General features: G+C 37.1%; 2 protein-coding genes across 2 annotated transcripts; both read right to left on the bottom strand.

Moving 5' to 3' along the window:
- Window positions 1-5484: 5484 nt before the first annotated feature.
- LOC136284465 (uncharacterized) lies at window positions 5485-6201 on the bottom strand. The gene has a single exon (XM_066174819.1). The coding sequence runs from the start codon at window positions 6199-6201 to the stop codon at window positions 5485-5487; it is 717 nt and encodes a 238-aa protein (XP_066030916.1).
- A 6298-nt stretch (window positions 6202-12499) lies between these two features.
- LOC131799786 (DELTA-thalatoxin-Avl2a-like) lies at window positions 12500-17041 on the bottom strand. The gene is made up of 2 exons (XM_059117484.2): window positions 17030-17041; window positions 12500-14258 (listed from the first exon to the last, which is right to left on the bottom strand). Exon 2 carries the CDS (start codon window positions 14233-14235, stop codon window positions 12811-12813), a length of 1425 nt encoding a protein of 474 aa, XP_058973467.1. The 5' UTR covers window positions 14236-14258; window positions 17030-17041; the 3' UTR covers window positions 12500-12810.
- Window positions 17042-22153: the final 5112 nt, after the last annotated feature.

Consider the following 22153-nt stretch of genomic DNA (forward strand, 5'->3'; position numbering starts at 1 on the left):
GAGAATTCGTTTTAAATGTAGATGAGATGGAAAGTTAAGACTTAAACATTTCAGGAACATTTTTTCGTTTTTAACTATTGGTCAAAATGACTCACATGAGCAAAATTCGCGTAGCTTTCAAAGATTAAATATCTCGCCCGCCTGACTCTTCGACCCAGAGATATGGAGGAGTTTTTTTTTTATATCATTATCATGAGTTTTGCTCAATGAAACTGTGTAACGGAAAAAAACCTGGCCACTCAACTTCGTTAATTAGAGCAACGCAAACGACAGACTTGCACGATTTGCACGTGCAAAGCTTTCCTTCGCGCTCCTCACAATGGAAAAACTCTTGAGTTTCGAATAGAAGACCCAACTAAAACATAGATCTCTTCTAACCTAAAAACCGTGTGCTTTTTGGTACCGACGCAACGTCAAAGGGCTAAAGGTAAATATTGAAATTATATTAAAGGAAAAGAAAATTGTAAGCAGAGTGCAGGAACGGCGTTAGGGACAAAATAGATGGTAGAAAAATAGTACTTTAAATATTGTGCTCTAAAATTTGCTACTAGTGGCTTTGTTGGTTTTCAATCTCCTTAAAAAAAACAAACAGATAAATTTAAATCATGGGTGAACTGGTAATGACGAACGGAGTTTGTAATTTCATTAAGTTTCTTAAGGACTTGTTGAAGTTGAGATCATGTAGACTGTATTGCGATGACAATGGTAATTAGAATGAGATGACTTCTATTCTTCATGCTCGTGTGCAGACTTTTTTCAAAGCATTTCGAATTCCCGGAAAAAAAATTGTCTAGGTTCGTGTTAACATTTCTAAATCCAAGGAAGAATAGTTGCACCTGCCCACTGAACTTCACTAACTTCAAAACCAGCCTTCACCTTGGCATCATACTTCGCTTTTTAATGGAACGAAACCGACTGAGGAGATCGGTGTCGACTATTTTGAATCTGCCTTTGAAAGCGGGAAAATTCGTTTGAATTACAAATAATATTCTAAATTATTTGTCATAAATTTGCGCTTTCGCGTGGATAGAGCTTTCGAATTACGAGAAATTTCAGCGTCTTTTCCGACTTCTATAGATTCAAGAAACAATATCTCGACCGTATTTCCTTGGAAATCATCAGTTTTGTCAAGGTCGCCGAGTGTTTCTTCTGCTGAGTGGAGTGGGTAAGATTCGACTTCGAGAATTCATAACTTATATATTTATTATTTATTTATTACAGTTTTCTCCAAACCATAAAATTATAACTTTAATTAAGATAAAGGTGGAGAGGGAAGCATCCAAAAAGCGCACCAGACACTATACGAGGGATGCTCTTCAGTAAACTAAAATATGATAAAGAAAACATCTATAATATAAAATCAAAAGAAAATATATATATGTTATTTGCCGGCTGGGAGGTCCGTATGGTGAAAAACTGTGACCGAGGTCTTGAAAATACTGCCCGAGGCCGTAGGCCGAGGGCAGCATTTTCAAGACCGAGGTCACAGTTTTTCACCATACGGACCGACCCTTAGCCGGTAAATAACATATTTATTGTTTTTAAACTTGACGAAATTCTTTCCGAAAGAACCCGAATGATTTATGGCCGTAAATACGGCAAGATCTTCCATAAACTGAACAATTTTTGAGTGAGTAAATGGTAGTTAAAATAGAGGTGATGCAAATTTAAGAGAGATGCCTCAGCGAAACATTTTCATTTCGGTAACGATAAAGGTGATTTAAAAGGCTTCCAAACAAACTTTGAAACATTATTTTTACAAGTATCTGTCACAATCTGACACCTGTCAATTAGAGAGCGCGCAAGAAAAAAAAAAAAAGCGTAGGAACATTTGAAAACCAACAGAACTAGTTTGGCAAGGACTGTCACGACAATGTTTTCTTCAAAATCAGTTAATGATCTAACGGAAAGTATTATTCACTCTCATCGACCATTCATTCATGTACGAAGATTTACCTCTGTTCATTAAGTAAACGGCGAGGAAAGTAATTGTGAGTAAATTCAATTTTTTTATTTTGAAGTTATGAGAGTTTGCTCGTTTGTTTGCTGTAATGGCGTGTTTAACTCTGATCTTTCCTTCACAAAAACTAAATTCGAACGGCACACTCCAACGAGATACAAGGGAATGTAATGCGGCCTTTTCTCAAAAAATTCCTTCAATTTCTGTTGTGCAATTTAAGGTACAAATGTCCAAATTGAACGGAATTGGAAAGACTCACCAGGAGCGTATTTTTGTTGTAGAACTTAAATTAAAACTTCGCTCGCTCTTTCACTATGAACAAATTGCTCGAGAAAATTCAGATATTAAATGAATGAAAGTTCCATCGTTCAGTTTAACTGTAACCAAATACCTCACGTTTCAACTTTCTGGGTACTTTTTGTGAACGATTACAATTAATTGCAGACGGTTTTTAGGCCGCTTGTCAACCAACGTAATGACACTATTGTTTATACAAATTCATTCTGAAACCAATATTTTTCTGTCAACCAAAGTGATTTGATAGAGAGAAAAGAGAGGATTCATAAGTTATTTATCGGCTTGAGGTAGTGACCGACGTGTTTGCTTAAAAAGACTGCCCAGCCGGAAAACGAGGTATGTTTATGAAAAATGACAACGAAAGTTGGGATGTACTCGGCGACTCACGAAAGCGTTACCGTGGCCCGTGGGCAGAGATAGGAAAATACTGACCGGGTAAAGAACCAATCAGATTGCAAGATTCGTTACCGTGCCCTCTAAAAAAACAATAAATAAAAATATATAATAATCTAAATATAAAATTAAAAGATCTAAAATTCTACATTATAATCCGTTCTAAGAGTAGAACTAAGTATTACCAAGAAATGATAACTTTATGCTTAAAAACCAGAAATACTAACAGATTCTTTTATATGATTGGGTAGGCTATTCCATTCAATGATAATGTGGATAAAATAACTATATTTAAAACTATTAGTTCTACTATACTAACAAGGTCAAGAGAGTCATTTTTTTCTTAAATTATTATCTACATTACGTTCATTAACAAAATAGCAACGTATCAGAAATATCAAGATTATAATACCCTTTCATTAATTAAATAAAAAATACAACATCCCTGATAAATCTCCTATTATATAAACTTTGTAAATCTAATTATTTAGTCCAATATTATAATTCTCGCTAGACTTTAGGATAAACTTGGTTGCCCTCCTGTAAATTGCCTCTATTCTATTAATATTACGTTGAGTGTGAGGATTCTAGGTCTCACATGAATACTCTAGCAATGGTCTAACAAGACTACAGTATAATGTTCTTAATGTAGTAATATCCTTAAAATCCATACACGTTCTTTTAACCAAACCAAGAACTTTAATAGCCTTAGCAGTTATAGAATCTATATGTGAATTCCATGATAAATTAGAGCTAGTGAGCAGACCTAAGTCCTTATATATATGTACACTTTCCAAACTTTGATCATTTATGTAATAATCCCTAACCAGAGGACTCTTTTTCCTTGTGATTCTCATGATCTTAAATTTCTTAGTATTAATTTTCATTTTATTATCCTTAAACCAGTCAGAAATCTTATTCAGGTCAGCCTGAAAAGATGACATATCCTCTGGAGAATTAATAATCCTATATAATTTGCTATCATCAGCATATAAAGCAATTGAACTATCCTTACTGATAACCCCTGGCAAATCATAGATTTAAATAATAAAAAATAAAGATCCCTAAGGGGAGCCTTGAGGCACACCAGAGGTAATTGTTAGCCAATCAGATACTTCCCCTTTTACAACGACTCTCTGCTGACGGTCAGTAAGATAGTCTATACACCATTCCTCTTCACTTGAATTGTGTAACGACTTTTCTTCAGGTAAAATAACCTATGTTTTGAGATATTTTGAATAGATGTGCAGTGTTCGCATTTCTCGTTGTTACCCTATTAAAATTAATTTACAGAGTGGAGTGTAAGAAGGGCGAGCAAGATCACATAGCACAGCATAAGACAAATCCTCAGCGGCAGCCGCCATGATAGATTCTTGATCGTGTCTTTAACAGAAAAGCCGAGAAATTTGTTACTGTTCTGGCACTTGTTGCTTATTTCCTTATTCTCCTTTTCATTCCTGGATTGATTTATCAAACTATGCCCGGTTCTTTTTGCTTAGAGTGTTGTGGCATTAAGTTTGTTTTAAGCCTTTAATTCCCGTTAGTGATCAAGACAGAATTTCTCTCTACAATATCAATACAATATCAGGCAGACAAGTGATGAAAACAAAGAAAAATATCTGTTAGGGGATTATTAATTAATGCAATACCAAACTCTTAAAACTCACATAACAAGAATTTATAGCAGACAGTAAGGAGAATTACTATCAATAATGATAATAATAATAATAAAAGAAGTTTAATTCCACCACCATCGCAATTAATCTGAATTACAATGTGGTTACAAATGTACAACTACAACAATTACATACTGTTAATCAAAAAAGGACTGGGTTACAATAGATTTTGTATTAAAATTACAAATATAAGTTAAAATATATATGTAGGTATATGGTCTAAAAATTTATTGATTGTTGAAAGCTAAACTAGTTCTTAGGAAAAAACTACGGCGCAATCTTTCAGTCCTGCATTTAGTTAATGTATATTTGTTAGCGCATCTTGTTTGATGGTGATGCATGCGCCGTCTCGTCATTGGGAGATGTTTAATGAGAGGCCCTCCTTCTGAGATCTTTTCAAGAGTTTTAACACAGAGTTCACGACGTCTCTCGTCTTATGTTCCTAAACTTAGGAATTTAAAGGCTTCTGAGTAGGAATACACAGGTACTATGATTTTGAGTGCACGTTTCTGTATACGTTCTAACTCTTGTGAGAGGTAAGAGGGAAGAGCATTATGCCATACGACACAGTTATATTCAAGTAAGGATCGTATTAGGGTGATATAGATAGTAATTAGATCATTAATCTCAACGCTCCCTCGAAGAAGTACTCGGAGTATATGAAGTCGTTAGAAGCCTTGGTGGCAATATACTCGATGTGATTGTTCCATTTTAAATTATTCTGGATCACCAGACCAAGTACTTTGTGTGAGGTTACAAGCTCTAATTGTTGATTATCGATTTTCAAATGAGGGAGATTTATGGGTTCCTTTAGGAAACAAAGCCGCATTTCTTTGCCCTTTCTAGCGTTAGGTTTTATCCAGTTGCTGTGGCTCCAAGAGGCAACGGTATTGAGGCTGGTTCAGATGTTTGAGTTGCTGTTCCTTATAAATCCTTCGGACAGCGATACATCATCTACATACTTCCAAGTACGGGATTCGGGATCAGGGATATTCAAGTTGTTAATCATTACCAGGAACAATATCGGGCCAAGTTTTGTTCCCTGGGGAACACCGGCTGTTATTGGGAGCCAGTCAGAGGTCGAGCCAGCTAACTTAACGCGTTGTAGGCGGTTAGTCAAAAAACTAATAATCCACGGTATTAAATATGTACGGACGCCTAAGTCGAGAAACATCTCTGATAATACATTGTACCCAATGCGATCGAAAGCTTTGGACAAATCAAAAAAGCAAAGGCGGAGATGTCTTCCGGGTGAGTCGAGGTACATAAGCCAGGTAGAATCATGTCAAGTAAACGATACGTTGTTGAGGTTCCCTTCAGACATCCAAACTGATCTGGGTTAATTTTTTCCTTGACATCATCAATTAACCATGTGACGGCGAAATCCTCAAGAACTTTGAACAGACAGGGAGTCGACGAGATAGGTCTGAAGTCGCCCTCATTCATAGGTGGTTGTATTTTTGGGATAGGTATTATATTAGATTCTTTCCAGATTACTGGTACAATACCAGATCGAAGTGATGTGTTAAAGATAGTGGTGATAGGTTCAGCCAGTTCGTATGCGAACTCTTTAACGATGCGACATGGTACGTGGTCTGGATCGTGGGCCTTGGAAGGTTTGATGGCGAGCAGCTTCTTGAAGACTTCGTGGGGCTGCACCGATAGGACTCCTGCCTCAGCAGGGAGGAAAGCTAGTAGTATGTTACCGTCGAGTGGTGGGATGTCCGCATTAACTGAAACATAGATCTGATTTAAACTATTAACGAGTTCTTGTTGGCACATGATTTTTCCGTCGCGTTCCAGTAAAAAAAAAGGAGGGCTTTGCAGATCTGCCAGACATTTGATTGATAATGTTCCACCACTTGCGGCAGTCATCTTTCTTTAGGTATTTTACTTTGTTCTTGTAGAAAGACTTTTTCCTCTTTGCTATTTCTTCTTGGACTTTTATTTCAAGGAACACCAGACTGGGATGTTGCCGTTGTGAAATGCTTTCTGTCGGTCTTTGATCATAAGCTTGAGTTCAGGTGTTATCCATGGCTTGTCTGTTCCATGCAGTTTGATGGTCTTCACGGGGAGGATCCGATCAATGGCGTCTATCAACTAGGTAGTAAACGAGGATACTAGATCATCAACGGAAGGACTGGGGCCGAGATCGGTGAACCAGTCATGTGTGGTAATCCATCTTCCAAAAGAATCAATTCCAGATCGAGGGTAGTGGCGCACTAGGCGCTTAGGGGGATTAACCCGCGGGGACTGCCTGTGCGCTAGACCAGGTTGCCAAAATACGATGTTATGATCATTTGAGCCTAGCGGGGCATGAATAGTTGGGCTACTATACAAGTTATGCATGTTTGTTACATAAGATCTAAGATAGCAGAGTTTCTAGTAGGTTGTTGAAGGACTTGCTTTAAATTGTGATAGGAAACCAGTTTACTACAATCGAAATCGTTGAAATCGCCGGGAAGAACCAGACCATGATCAGGATGCTCGTTACGCAGACGATCAGTAGTATTAATTAAATAGTCATTCAGCTCTTTGTGACTTTCGGCAGGTCGACCTGGAGGGTGATAAACAACACAGATAGCTATGCCAGACAAAGGTCTAGGCAGGCTTTTGGGGCGCAAAGTGAGCCACAGGCTCACTATTGAAGGCTTAGACGCGCTTGTTATTTCCCGTCAATCCCGCCAAGTCACCGATCAATTTTGCGATCAAATTCTGATGAGATGATCGTACTATATTAAATCTATGTTGAGTGGTAAATTACGTGTAAAAACAGGATTTGTTATCCAGGAGGAGAACTAATCAACCTGTCCAAACTCCCTCCAGGAGGGAAAAGCTTGCCTGGAGGGGTGAAGAGATATCGACAGTTATATTAGACCTATGTTGAGTTGCAAATTACGTGTAAAAAACGGGATTTGTTATCCAGGAGGAGAACTAATCAACGAGTCCAATCTCCCTCCAGGAGGGAAAAGCTTACCTGGAGGGGTGAAGAGGTGTCGACAGGTTTATTAGATCTGTGTTGAATGGTAAATTATGCGTAAAAACGGGATTAGTTATCCAGGAGGATAATTAATCAACCAGTCCAAACTCCCTCCACTCCTTACCTGGAGGGGGGAAGAGGTATCAACACTATATCATCTGTCACTGACTGTTACTAAAAGGTAGTATTTCTTTGAATTCCTGCCTTCATTATAATTTCTGTCCGCGTTTAATTTATGATCACTTATCTCCGGTGTAAACGTGCAGATATGAAAACAAAGCAGAGCATTCAAACTGTTTATTTTGTAATGTTTAAAAAACGAGCAGGAGTGTTTTATCGGGTTTAAAACCACGAGGCGTAGCCGAGTGGTTTTAAACCCGATAAAACACGTGTTGCGAGTTTTTTGAACGGCTTCAAAAACATTCTTGGAAAAGCGTGTGTCAAGAGAGTTCATAACAATTATGCTTTTGTGAACGTTAGAAATTAGCATACGAGAAAAAAATTAGGGATTAAATTAGTATGCAAGACTACTGGCAAAAGGTCAAACGCAGAGGTTAGCGAAAACGAGTTGGAGTCACTTCTGCCAACTGATCTTGAATTCGAAGTTTCAGATGATGTATTGTCTAATATGCCTTTACCAGATTACTGTACTAATGGAATAGAGAATTTTTCCAGATGTGTATTTCACAACTGTACTATTAATTTGGTGCAAAAGTAAATTTACTGTGTGAAATTTGTTGAAAGAACATTAAATATGTTCCCACCATTTGTTGTGTCAGTTTCTGTGTTGATAATTAATTAATATTCATAAGTCACGTGCAGTGTCTTTATATCTGATAAAACACCGCATACTAATAAGGATGAGGTTTATCGATATAAAGTCACTGCACGTGATGTATTATCTACCATTTGATAGGTTAATGGGCTTATGAATTATTAATGAGTTTTTGAATGTCAATTATATTTTTGCGATGATGCCACCCAGAACATAGATTTATGTACTTTCAGCTAACTTTTTTTTCCTGTGCGCGAGACAGTTTTATACGAACCTGTAACACGATGGTGTTGGGGTTTGAACCACTAATGGTTAAAATCCGCTCATATGTACTGCTAAGTCTTGATGGCTAGTTGTAATCTACAGAGGTAGAGGATTTTTTTCCTTCCATTTCCACCGTTATAATAAATATATACCCAACTAAACAGCGTATTCGAATCTTTTTCGTTGGTCAACAGGTATGTTTTATTAAGATGGGATTGGGAAACCTCTAACTCCATTTTTTTTGTCCGCCAACACGAAAACGGTAGTTTAAAAACTTTGCTTGTAGGCCAATCTTTAACTCCTCAGTTTTTAAAATATATTAAAGTTCACATGGCAACCAGGTGCACAATCAGACATGGTATGACTCTGGTATAAATATTTAATGAATGTAACCGAGAAGTTACAATTCATAGACCCAACGTTTCTACACTCTTGTCTAGCGCCTTCATCAGGGTGATCTAAACGCTGCAACAAGAGACCCTTTTGTCTGACTAGGGGTAAATAGGTGTCAGGAAGTAACCCGCCATCATCACGATTTAAAGAAGCGTGGGTGGAGTTGATATGCCAGGCTTCCAAACAAAGGCACTGGTGGTAACGCCGATTAGTGGTGATAATTTTAGACTTATCCCGCCCAGTTGTATGGTTGTTTAGGCATGTGTGCTCCGATAAAGCTGAATTTTCTTTTTTGCAAAAGATTACCGCTCTTTGATGCTCTTTAAAGCGTGTACTAAACTGACGTTCGGTCTGTCCGATATACTTGTTATCACAGTCATTGCACGGGATAGAGTAAATAGCGTCGGTTCGTTGCTCTTTCGTGACATGATCCTCAGCTTTGGCAAAATTATGCCCCAAAGTCTAAAAAAGTTTTTGAGCAACTTTAACGTTGTGGCTTTTTAAAATTCTCTTTATGGGTTCCGTAACACCGTGAATGTAGGGAATAACAGCAAAACCAGTCGCTGGTTCCCTCTCATCAGGAGTGCCACTAGTTGTAATTGGTTTTCGGCGGTTACGGAAAAAAGGTTTGGTATAGCCATTCGCCTATTAGGGTCTTTGAATTGTAAATTCTCGGTTACATTCATTAAATCTTTAAACCAAAGTAGCATTAAACCATGTCCTCAGTTTTTGTTGCTCGAAAACCGCTTTCACGTGTGGACAGAGGCTTTAACAGGAAAAAATCTCTTTAGGAGAAAAAATTCACGGTGGCTGCGGAAGGAAAGCACCAATGGTACAATATAAACCACGTACAGAAAAACGTCCTTTTATCGACCATTTTGGAAAAGAAAGCAAGCTTGGAAAACGGATGTGAAGTGCTTCAAAACCAACGTATTGTGTAAAGAGAATATTTGCTCCTTGGATTTTTGTAAGTCTTCCTATCCTTAAAGAATAGGTTCTTTGTTATGAGTTTGACATAAATTCGAAAAAGAAAAAGTACAGGGAGTTTAAGTCGCTAAAATTGATGCAACTCAGGAGAAACGGTCATTCCGTGAGAAAGTGTGCTGTTGAGCTTTTTTTTTTGTTTTTTTGTTTTTTGTTTTAGTACGTTTGATACAATTGAGATGCAAACCGAGCAATACAGAGCTAATATTAGAAAGGAAAACTTCGACTCCCAACCGATTCTAAAATTTTATTCCATTGAAATTTCGTCTAATAGTAAAACTTTGACTAAAATGAACATACGCTTATCGTTTTCACTACAACGCCTAAAAGCTCTGTTGAAAACGGAGACTTACGAATACGGTTTCAAAGAGAGAATCTCTGAAAATTGGTCGTAAAATGTTTCCTCTGCAGACATATCTAAAGTAAAACTTTTGAAAACGTCATCGAAAATCATTTGATCACTTCTATCTGGAGAATTTAGGGTGTTTTGATTTCGACAGAAGGCGGCAACGTATCAGAAAGTACGCGTTTAAAATCAATACGCTTTAAATTGGACAGTGACAAGAAAACTAAGACCTTTAACTGTTATTCATCTAAACAACATCCTTCTTTTTGGCTTATCCCAGGGCTGGTTTAATTATGTACGTCATAAAGAGCTCTTCTTTCATATGTTTTCTTTTTTCAATCTCTTTAAAAAGTGTTGAATAAGAAGCTAAAACACTAGGTGAGGCTCGAACGCGTATCTTGGCATGCGCGTGCGTAGTAGTGGAGAGGTAGCGAGCCTTCAGGGTAACAGAATCAATTTGTCAACAACCACACAAGCAAGTGGGTCACGGTGTTTTAAAATCGTCTGATAAATCTGAACACAAAATAGGAAATCAGCAGGATACACGCATTTGAATAAGATTTTTCTTTGAAAATTTCGATTTTTCCTTAACTTTAGTATTGTTTTCTTTGATGGATTTCTTGGAAAGTGTCCAATTTTTCTCCATTGTATGTGTGACACCATTTGTTTTTATTTAATATTTTAACCACTATGAATAACAACACACTTTTCTAAGACATTAACTAAAAATTGCTTTTAAGATATTCAGTCCTTCATTTCAATCTGTATCAACGTAATCAAATTTAAACGATTGACGATTCACCGTCATGTTTCTGTTTACGATAAATCTCATTGTTACAGTTTTTCTTCACTCCCTTCCTCTTTGATCAGCCCTTGATGCTTGGCTTTGTGATGGTCGCTATGGTGAAGAGGTACTTCACAATCTTCTAATATGTTGGTTTTGTGAAGGTTAATCGCTTTTCAAAACTCTGCTGTTTCCTTTGTGGCTTCGGTTCCTTTGCTTCCCTCAACTTCTTCGAAATAGGAATGGCTGTCAGGAACATGGTCATCAAAATGAGGAGAAACATGGGCGCAGTTTTCCCTCCAAATATTGTTATGAGAGTAAGTTCAATCTGCAAAGGAAGATTAGCATATTTGAGGCTTAGAAATTTGGAAACAATTTAGAGGAAGTTACCGATAACTTGAATAATATACGTGGACCAGGCCTCGGTTGTTCGAAGGTCGGATAACACTATCCACTGGATAAATCTCTATATGGTGAATAACGTTTTGCTATCACTTATCCGCTGGATAGCGACCCAGAACGAATTTTCCTTTCTTCTTCCAAATCCTTTGTTATTATATATGTTATTAGTAACGATGTGCCACTTAGATAATGAGTAGACTTTTAACGGTAAAGTCAGCGTTCGTCGCGGCTTGCTTCTCCGCTCAACTTCTGTTGTCAGTTTACAATTACCACTCAAATTTTCTTTAAACATGTAGTTTTAGTATCTATTACTATATTAGGTAAAAATCATCAATAGACGCCCAATTATTTCATTGATCGCAATCATAACACTAGTAGTTTTAGTATCTATTACTATATTGGGTAAAAATCATCAATAGACGCCCAATTATTTCATGGATCGCAATCATTAAAAAAGAAGATAACAAAGAGAAAAAACTAATAATCAACTAAGCGGCTGCGAGCTAATGACCTCGGAAAATAAACTGGTAGGGAGGAGGAACGGAAGGAGTGAATTTGCATAAGTAATCGCATGGACTGAGTAAAATCAAGACAAATATCACTTGTGTCCAGTTAGCGTCGACTAACTGTAAAACGCACGAATCAGCTGAGTGAAATTTTAATTTTGTAACACGACGTTAAAGCAGTGAAACCAGCCCTGCTAAAAAACATTCGCCGTCAAAGAAACTATAATACTTTTAGGCAAAGTTAAACCTTTTTGAATATTTTCAATTTTAAGGAGTGTACAAATGTAAAAACCAATTTCAACTGAAGAAAAATAAAAAAAAAACATAGGGCTCGGTTTGTTTTGGGCCCTTAAGTGCTTTCATTTTGTCTTAAAGGTGTCCCATAAATTGGTAACGAGTTAACGGGTGATGACATAGAACACTGTGAAAACTTTCCGTTGACAGTAACAAATTTCTCACAACTCTTGTAATCTTGTATTAGTCAGCGTTCAAATTTTCTTGAAATAATGTCCGATAGCGATAAATACCCTTTGTCTAAGCCGATCAGCATTTAGTAATTTTGCCCTCTATGTTTAAGGGGTCGTAATATTAACTCGGAAATGGCTTTCAGCCATTTTTCAGGTTAAAAGGATCTAAATAAAGGAAGGGAAATCTATCTGGATCTTGCTTAAGCTCGAGCGTATCATAGGAGACGACAAATCCTTTCAGCGATTATTCTATTTTTCATTTATTTCGCTATTATGCCCTCTTTTACGAAACATTCAATCAGGCAAACCTGGATGAGTTTTCAGTCAATGCCCTTTAGATCAATCTTAATCGATACTACATTTTAAGAGTAGTTATTTCTGTCTCTCTCTCTCATTCTCCGGAAAACAGCTTTTCAGTACGAGCTCTGCACAACCAGGCGTGGGTGCTATGAAATGTAGTGACACATTCAATCCTTTATTCAAGCACAATGAGACACACGCATAGTTCTAACTTTAAATGTGCCAAATTTCAGTAATTACGTAAGTTATCTAAGTGCGTCAAAATTTAAGTTTCTTTTGTTTTTCAATTCTGTTGTCCAGCGGTGTACTTTCGAAACAGTAATCTTCCGCCCTTTTGGTCAGCGGTTTTGGTTGCTGCTTTATGTGTAGCGGCATCTCTGTTTGGCATGCGCCACACAGTTCTCCGCTGGTCACGATTTTTATTATAGCACTTGCACCAAGATCCCGCAACTTTCCAATCGCAACCATGCCACCCCCAATCTTCTGATGTGTTTGGGTATGCAGTTACCTTAGAGTCACCTGCACCTTGCTTGACTTTCTTGTAATGGACACATGTTGGACCACGACAGGAGCACCAAACGGGTTTGTAGTGACAGTCATCATCATTGTGGCAGCCCTCTTTTGCCAGGGTACACTCGAATTCTGGATACTTCTCTCTGGAGCTACTGGTATGGTCAAACTTTTGTACGGCAAGTCCAGAGTTACTTATGTATGGACAACCATAATTCAAGAACCCAAGGTAGTAGTACTCCAGGTTTGTGGCTCGGATATTGTTAGGAGACCCCTGTTTAAATCGGCTCTTTAGGATGGTCCAGATCGCCATGAAGGTGTGCTGAACAGACGCTGGAAATTCATCTGCTTCATTCATTAGTTGGCCAAGCAATTCAACCGACATCGCTTCGTTTACCAGCTTGCTATTTGTTTCCCTTTTTCCACCTCTGACAAAGCGTTTCTCGCTTGTTCTCATCTCGTCCGCTTTGGATATCTCACTTTGGCTTACGTTTGAACATGCGGAAACGCCAACCTTTCCAACCTGGGAAGGTCCTGCGACCGAAATGCAAGCTTTTACTTGGAAATCTCTTTCAGTGTAGGTCTTAGAGCTCTCTGCGAATGTCATCTGCTGAAATCTTGATCCGCGCTTCACAGACGTTATGGCATGAGAGCCGTATTCCTTAAGAAAATCATAATACTCTCTCCATGAGTTTGGTTCCCAGGGATTTTGGATGTTTACGGGCAAGTCCTCCAGGTCACTCAGAAATGTTTCCTTCAAGTCGGTGATGTCATTCAGAAGACATTCTTTATCGACATAGATCTTTTCTGTTAACGCCTGCTTGATTAAAGACATGCCACTCACTTCCGTGTTCTGTGAACTTTTGCTCTTTGTTGCTACTGATACCGTAACACCCAACGAGTAGGCGGACTGTAAAGAGGCGCTCAAGCTTGACTGGGTGGCAAGTGATTTATAAAATTCCTTGGTATTTGCATAATATTCGAAGTGGCTGCTTGAAGACTTCAAAGTTTTCTTTACGAGACATTTCGGGGGGAGCTCCTCAAAGATCCTGTTCTCTTGCTCCTGAAAGTCGGCCAGTATGTTGACCTTTCGAAGATCTATCACTTTTCCTAGCCCAGAATTCTCGGCTACTGAAGCCTCACATGTTTCTTTAAATGTGTATAACACAAAAACAAGAAACACCAAAGGGACATGCATTATTCTGCTTTTCGAAGTACAATCTGTGGGGAAAAAAATGCATATGCCACAGAATGCGAACCAAAACGTGTTAACATGAGGCGATTAGGGAACTGTTTTAAAAAATACATAAAAATTTCAGTTAAACCTTTTTTTTTTAAACAAATGAAAAACAAATGATCAGCTAGCGTTTTTAGGCTGTTAGTAAGATATCGGTGATCATTTCCCCGTAACAAAGACCCTTCGGAAGTGACTTCGAATCAGTGGTAAGTTAAAAGTACAACTTAAAAGGTATGTCAAATTTGTTTGTGTTACATGAAAGACGTCCTCTAAATTGGGTATTGAATGACTTGTAATGAGTTTCAACCTGTGCTTATCACCTCGAAAAGCTCAACAACGCTCTGTGCTAAGACTGAGGGAGACTCATTAGATAGAACTGTATTGGACGAAGGGCTTCCCTATTAAAGACTAAATGATGATCATTCTTATAATAATTGAATTAACGCAAGGGCATCTAAAACAAAAACACAGCCTCGTGTGTCAGTTAAGTTGTATTGTAACACTGCTTGGACTTCTCGTAAGTTCTTGTCAACGGACCGGCAGTTTAAAGACGATAGCTTTTTCAAAGGTTTTAAATTTTAGAAACTGTTTCTTAAATGGAGGGGCTTACAACGAACGTTGACTTAAGCCTCTATATTTCACTCCAAGCTTTAAATGATTCTGTAATTTAATGACGAATGTTTCTTTACTTACCACTTCAAGTAATTTTTGAGCTTTACAATGAAGCACTCTTTCAAGTTTTTTTATCAGTTGTCTTCTTTTCAGTGGCGTTTACTATAAATTTGCTTTTTTCTATTTTAAAGTTTGTGCGTTTGGTCCAAATTCAGTGGCTTGAAGTCAAACATCCCATTTTTAACTGGTTTGAATTCCAGCTTTTAAATTTCCAACTGAATAAGAATGGATTCGAAACATCTTTAACAGGAAGCCTGTTTGTGAATTTCCACTCAAAGAACCTTTTGAATAGTAAACGGAACTGTTTACAACACGTCAGTCTGGTCAGTTCTTTATAAAGGGTGCACCCTTAAAAACCGTCAGCATTGTAGATGAATTTCTTTGAGAAATATTGAGACCTGGAACGAACAGTTTGTATGTTGACTCTGAATCGACAGGCAGTTACGAAGCCCACCCTTGGAATCTCAAATAATCCTTTGTTTTTGAACCCTATATCCGACCTATTGCGGGCTTCAATTTGGTTACGACGCTCAGTAATATACGCCCTTAAGTAGAAAATCCATCAGTTGTAACACTGCTAATATTGCAACTTAGAATAGAACTACTAAGATCTCTCCGTAAAGCGAGATGTTTTTCCTCTTTTGGATTTGAGATGTACTTTTCAAATCCGAAATTTTCAAATTTTATGCCTATTTACACCGCTAATACCCCTGATGTCTTCTACAAAGAAATCATCCACAAGAACTGAACAAAATGCAGTAATTTTACCGAAGAAACTAAAATCAAGATGTTTGAATCCACCTTGTCGTGTTCGTTTTTACCAGTACCTTGTTTACAAGTGACTAGATGAGATTTTGTATTTTTGCCGAATATTCAAAACTTCAAAAGAGGAGATTACTTGAAAACTGTAAAGTGTGTTTGATAGATTAACTTTATGAGTTGGTCTAAATTGCAGGATCAAAGATAGATTCCCAGATGATCTCAAGAGGATTTCCTTCTGTACCTTTTCTATCTACACATCTTATGGTATCGATCCGTCCAACACACTAATTCCCCTGACCTCTATGTGATTTCGATGTGTCGAAGTGGTGAGTTGCGTTTGGCTTTTACAGAATGAAATGTTGCTTAATTTAGAAGTCATATCTCATAGGAAAATTTTCATGTAGGCAGTTTATGTAAGCAGTTCATGGTCCTTCATGAGTGAGTTTTGTTGGTAGTCCGCCTGCCTTGTGCAATTTTCAGCATTCAAGCTGTCCAAAATGTGGTAAAGGGGGAGGTTTCTCAGAAAGTTACAATTGTGATATATTTGTTTACAGTTGAATTTATCGATGGAAATTTCATTCATTTCATTTTTAAATTCTCTCAAGAAATTTTTCGTTGCAGCGAAGTTTTCAATCCTACTTCGTACAAATATGCTTTCGGTAAGTCTTTACAAGTCTAGCCATCTGTACCGTAAACTGCACAACAAAAACCGAATGAATTTAACGAGAAAAAGCCACATTAAATTCCTCTTGGGTCTAGTGTCTCGTTTGACTTTAGCTATTTAGTGGAAAAAGACTCTCACAATTTTAAAACATACATTTGAATTTACTTACAATTACTTCCCTTGCAATTTACAGAGGTGTTATTCGTACACTGCTCATCGATGGAAGTAAATAATACTTTCCGTAAGATCAAATTTGCTTTACTTCTGTTTTAACCATCATTTACACTAAAAAAACATTTTCAGTTAAAGGAGGATCTTGCTCTGATTACAGCCCTAAATCATTCGGGTTCTTTCGGCAAGAATGTCGTGAAGTTTTAAAAAGAATGAAAGTACGACCTTACGGCTTCGGGCGTTACTCAAGACCCCGGGCATAGTTTTTCCCGATACGGACTTCCCGGCTGGCGAATAACATATACGTACTTTTCATTTTTAACATTTTTTTTCTTTTCTGAACACTCCAACATAAAATTAGCAAGCAAAATTTTGTGTATTAAATGTCCAAATGTCAAAGATAAGAAAACTATGAACTTTAAAAATGACGATACCCACAGAAGGCTAATTACCTTAAACATAAAACTTTTAGGCAATTTTACTTACCTTGAGGTTCTAGCTCCTCTGAATCTCTCGGATTATGACAAATCCTGATGTCAGGGACTCGCTTAAATTTTCAGAGAACAAAGATTTGATTTGGAATTATTACCTCATTACCCCGTGACCTTCCGGGTAAAGTTCGGTTCATTTGCATACTAACCAGCTGGAAAATGAGAAAACAATTATTGAGTTAGAGTGATTAATGAAAACGTCAGCAGGGTGTAAATTATCCATTAGCGAAGTGTTGGTTTTTGTTTTCATATATTTCTTATATTTTAAGTTTTTGTTCTTTTTACCCTTCCTTCAATCTGTTTTTGGTTTTTTGTTTCTTTTTTTATCTCTTCTTTTCCCTCTTCGTCTTTCATCAATCCAAATGGGCGAGAAAGATTGGCATGGCAAAAAAATTAATAAAGCTCCTTAATTGATTTAGGAGCCAAGGGTCGCTCTGCTTCCTACACATGAATAAGTAGATCACATGCTTCAGATTGGAAGCAATTGGGAAAAAATCGATGTTTTATTTTTGTCCACTTTTTGGAGGTGTGTCTCATTATAATAAAAAATAAAGAAACTCATCTTTCAATGTACAAACTATGGTTGGGCTACTCTTTGAATTGTAGCACATTGCCTACTAAATTGCTAAAGAAGATAAACAACATAAGAATTAAAAGCAACTCAACTCACTACTTTTTTCTAATATTTTCGAAGATTTAAGAAATGATTGAAAAGGACAATCAAAGCGCAGTTTACTAATATTGATATGGTAGAACTGTTACGATATCGGTGATCACTTCTCCGCAACAAGGTTTGCTCGGCAATGACTTGGAATCAATGGCAGGTTAAAGATATAGTTTGTAAGGTATGTCAAAATTCATAAAAGTCTTCGTTTGAAAACGATCAAAGGTATACATGTATCAAGAGGGTTATAACGAACGCTGACTTAAAACATATTTATTTCACCCTACGCGTTGAAGGATTCAGCAACTAAAGTATTATTATTTCACACAGTATCAATCAAGATGTTGGTAAAGCGCCTAGGTTTTGTACGATTTCATTACATCCAATTTGTGCCAAATTTGGTCGGAAAGTAGTGGAGAAAATCTATCGATCAGTGATTGATTTGCAGCCAAGACACTTAGCGTCGGGTATATGAGGAAAAACAAAGCAAATCAAAGCAAATCACAATAGCAATGGCGAGCAGGCAGTCGGGTAATGAAGCGGATTTTGAAGCGATGAAGCAATGAATTGAAAGGATTTTGAGAGCTCCTAAAGATAGTTTGCAGGAGCAAACACCATCCGATGTGTTTTAAAATCTACCGATCAGTAATTGATTTGCAGCCAAGACACTTAGCGTCGGGTATATGAGGAAAGACAAAGCAAATCAAAGCAAATCACAATAGCAATGGCGAGCAGGCAGTCAGGTAATGAAGCGGATTTTGAAGCGAAGAAGGAATGAAACGAAATAATTTTGAGAGCCCCTAAAGATGGTTTGCAGGAGCAAACACCATCCGATGTGTTTTGTAAGAGATTTTAAACGTAATTCGGACAGCTGGAAAGGAATTGGAGGCGATTATGAGGTAAGGGATACTTTGCAGGTAGCACGTGTTTGGAATGTGGCTAATATGAACACAAATGCGGCTTAGTACTCCTTTATTCTGGTCTACAATTTGCTATATGCATACATAATATGACTCGTCTTTAATGGGAGTGTATATCATAAAATTACTTATCATAAAAGCTCTTTTTAAGCCGAACTGTTGGCTAGCATTATTTTTACGAATAAAGGAATGGAGGAACGACGTAATATCCTGAAATTCTAAAACGCGGAATGAAGGAATATTCTAAACACAAAATGACGGAATATTTGAAAGCGTAAGATGACGAAATATTCTAAATTATGGAATGACCAATCCACTGCGGTGCGGTTAGTTTTTCTCATAATCCTATTTCTAATTTCATCTGCTGAGTGATGGTTTAAATTCTCCTCCTTTTCAAAAACTTTCTATTTACAAAGAAGCACTTCTATTGGATTTAACAACCTACGCAGAAACAGAAGAACAAGAGTCAGATACTATTTTCATTTTCCAACTCGAAGCCTTATGGCTTGGACCCCCATATAAAGATTCACTAACAGGTCATTTTAATCATTCGAATATTCAATCATTGTACTTTTTTTAACATATTCTGGTGTTCTGTGTTTTAGAACATCCTGTCACTTCACGTTTTAGGATATTTCGGTCATTCCACATTTAGGATCTCAGTCGGCTATTCCACATTTCAGAATATTCCACTTTTCTGTCACTCAGTGGTCGCCTGAACTACGTGTGATTTTTATTGCAAAACCGGATTTGAATTTGAAGAGATGTTTTTTGTTCTTCTGGTTCCCATAATGATTGTAATGTGATGCCTTGGTATGTACGCAGAAAAAAAAAATTGAAAAGGAAGGATTCATATCAGTACCACGTGCACCGTAGGATTCACTGCCCTTCTCTTGTTTCAACTGCTAGCTCGCGCACGCGTAGGATTCACTTTCATGCCTTTGTTACATTTATAATCTCGCGTACCCGTAGGATTGTTTTTCGTTCCAAAGTTTCATAAGTGTCCCGGTGACTAGGAGAATTCTCTTTCATTCTCTTCTTTCAGTAGTCTCTCGCTCAATTCTAGGGTTCACATTTATTCTATTGTTTCATGGGTATTACGCAAATTCATAGGATTCCCTTCATTCTATTGTTTCAATTGCGTTGTCGCCCACTCGTACAGTTGATTTTCATTTCATTCTTGCACTAGTATCTCGCTCACTCGAAGGATTCACTTTCTATGCATTGCTTTATTAGTTTCTTCAGCATTCTCAGGATTCTCTATCGCTCCATTCGATTCTTAGATCGCGCACTGTAAGATTGACTTTCATTCAATTGTTTCGTATGCATCTCGCGAACTTCTAGGATTCACTTTCATTCCATTGATTCGTTAATATCTCGCGTGCTCTCAGCATTACAATTTCATTCGATTATTTCGTTAGTCTTTTGCGCACTCGTAGGATTACAAGTCATTCTACAGTTTTGATAGTATTTCGCTAATTCTTATAATAACTTTTAATTCCTTTTTTTTACCCTTAATATCCCGCGCACTGTAAGAACTACATTTCATTCGATTGTTTCGTAAATATCATGTGCACTCTTAAATTTCATTTCAATCAATTGTTTGGTTGTTATCTTGCCCACGTTCAGGATTACGTTTAATTTGATTCTTTTGTTAGTATCTTCTCCAGTCTTAGGATATTTCATTCGCTTATTTTTTAGTATCTCGTCCATTCTAAGTGTTACATTTCATTCTATCGTTTCGTTAGTGTTTTGTGAACGCTTTGGATTACATTTCATTCCATTGTTTCCCTAGTACCCTGCGCACGCTTTGCATTACATTTCATTCGGTTTTTCCGTTAGTATCTCGCGCACACTAAGATTTACATTTTATTCAATTGTTTCGTGAAAATTATGTGCACTCTTAAGATTAAATTTCATTCGGTTGTTTCGCTAGTATCTCTCAGAGTCTTGTGCACGTTTAGGATTACATTTCAGTTGGTTCTTTCATTAATATCAGGTGTACATGTTAGACTATAATTTATTCGGTTGTTTCGTAAGTATCCTGTGCTATCATCGATGACAGCATTTCATTCAATTGTTTCGTTTATTACACCCATTTTGAAACCACTGGTAATCCCTGTAATATAATTGGCTCTAACTGATGCGATTTATTCACGAATCGCGCCATTTTTTGCTTTAAATCGCATCTTTTTCCCAGCCAATGAGCAGGCTACACTAAAAAAAAAAACAACCCATCAGATTTTCAAGGCTTGTTTAAAATAACCAATCAAATTGCAGGAAAATGAAAGACAAAGAGTATCATGTGGCAAATTTTGCAACTTTTGTTTCCAAAACTCTTATTCCCCCTCACCCAATGAATTATTATTCTTGTGTTCTCGTCACCAAATGAATTTAATTTCAAACCTACTCAGTACAGCATCAATAAAATATATGTACTGACCAAGTCCTGTATTTGGGCGATTTCAAAATGGATGTAATAAAGTGGTAATTGAAACTTGTGTCGTGCAATTTTGGTCTGAAATGATAATTGTGATTTCAAATCGAAATCACGTGTATGATTTCAGCCCAAATTGCACTCCACTCAGTTCAATTACCATTATCAATATCTTGCACATATCTAAGATTACATTTTATTCGATTGTTTCTTACTATCTTGCGCACATTTAAGATTACATTTCATTCGGTTCCTTCGTTAGTATCTTGCGTTTAGCTTACCGAACATTCGGTTGTTTTTGTTGATATCTTGCGCACATTTTTGGTAACATTCTTGTATCCTGCGTACGTTCAGGATTTTATTTTATTCGGTTGTTTTGTTGATATTTCTCGCACAAGAGGATTATATTTCCTTTTATTTTTTGGTAAGTATCTCTCCAACATTTAAGATTACTTTGTTTCGATTGTTTCGTTCATATATTGCGCTCCTTAAGATTACATTTCATTCGATTGTTTTATCAGTATCTTGTGCACATCTAATATTACATTTCATTTGGTTGTATCATTAGTAATTTTTGCATTTCATTTGATTGTTTCATTGTATCTCACGCGCATCTAAGACTACATTTTATTCGGTTCCTTCGTTGGTGACTTGTGCACGTTTAAGAAACATTCCATTTAATTGTTTCGTTAATATCTTGCGCACCTCTAAGTTTACATTTCATTCGATTGTTTCGTTAGTATCTTGCGCGCATCTAAGACTACATTTTATTCGGTTCCTTCTTTTGTGCCTTGTGTACGTTTAAAAGACAATCCTTTTGATTATTTCGTTAACATCTTGCGCACATCTAAGACTACATTGTATTCAGTTGCTTTGTTAGTGTTTTGTGTACGTTTAGAAAACATTCCATTCGGTTGTTTCGTTAGTATCTTGCGCAAATTAAGGATTACATGTCATCAATTGTTTCGTTTGTATCTTGCGTACGTCTACGATTACATTTAATTTTATTGTTTTGCTCTCATCCCGCCAACGTTTTGGATTACCCTTCAGGCGGTTGTTTTGTGAATATCTTGCGCTCATTTACGATTACATTTTATT

The sequence above is a fragment of the Pocillopora verrucosa genome, chromosome 1 (genome assembly GCF_036669915.1).
Source record: "Pocillopora verrucosa isolate sample1 chromosome 1, ASM3666991v2, whole genome shotgun sequence".
NCBI lineage: Eukaryota > Metazoa > Cnidaria > Anthozoa > Scleractinia > Pocilloporidae > Pocillopora > Pocillopora verrucosa.

Excerpts from the sequence above, each read along its gene's own strand:
- LOC136284465 (XM_066174819.1), bottom strand. The coding sequence starts at position 6,201 with ATGACTGCCGCAAGTGGTGGAACATTATCAATCAAATGTCTGGCAGAT.
- LOC131799786 (XM_059117484.2), bottom strand. The coding sequence starts at position 14,235 with ATGCATGTCCCTTTGGTGTTTCTTGTTTTTGTGTTATACACATTTAAA.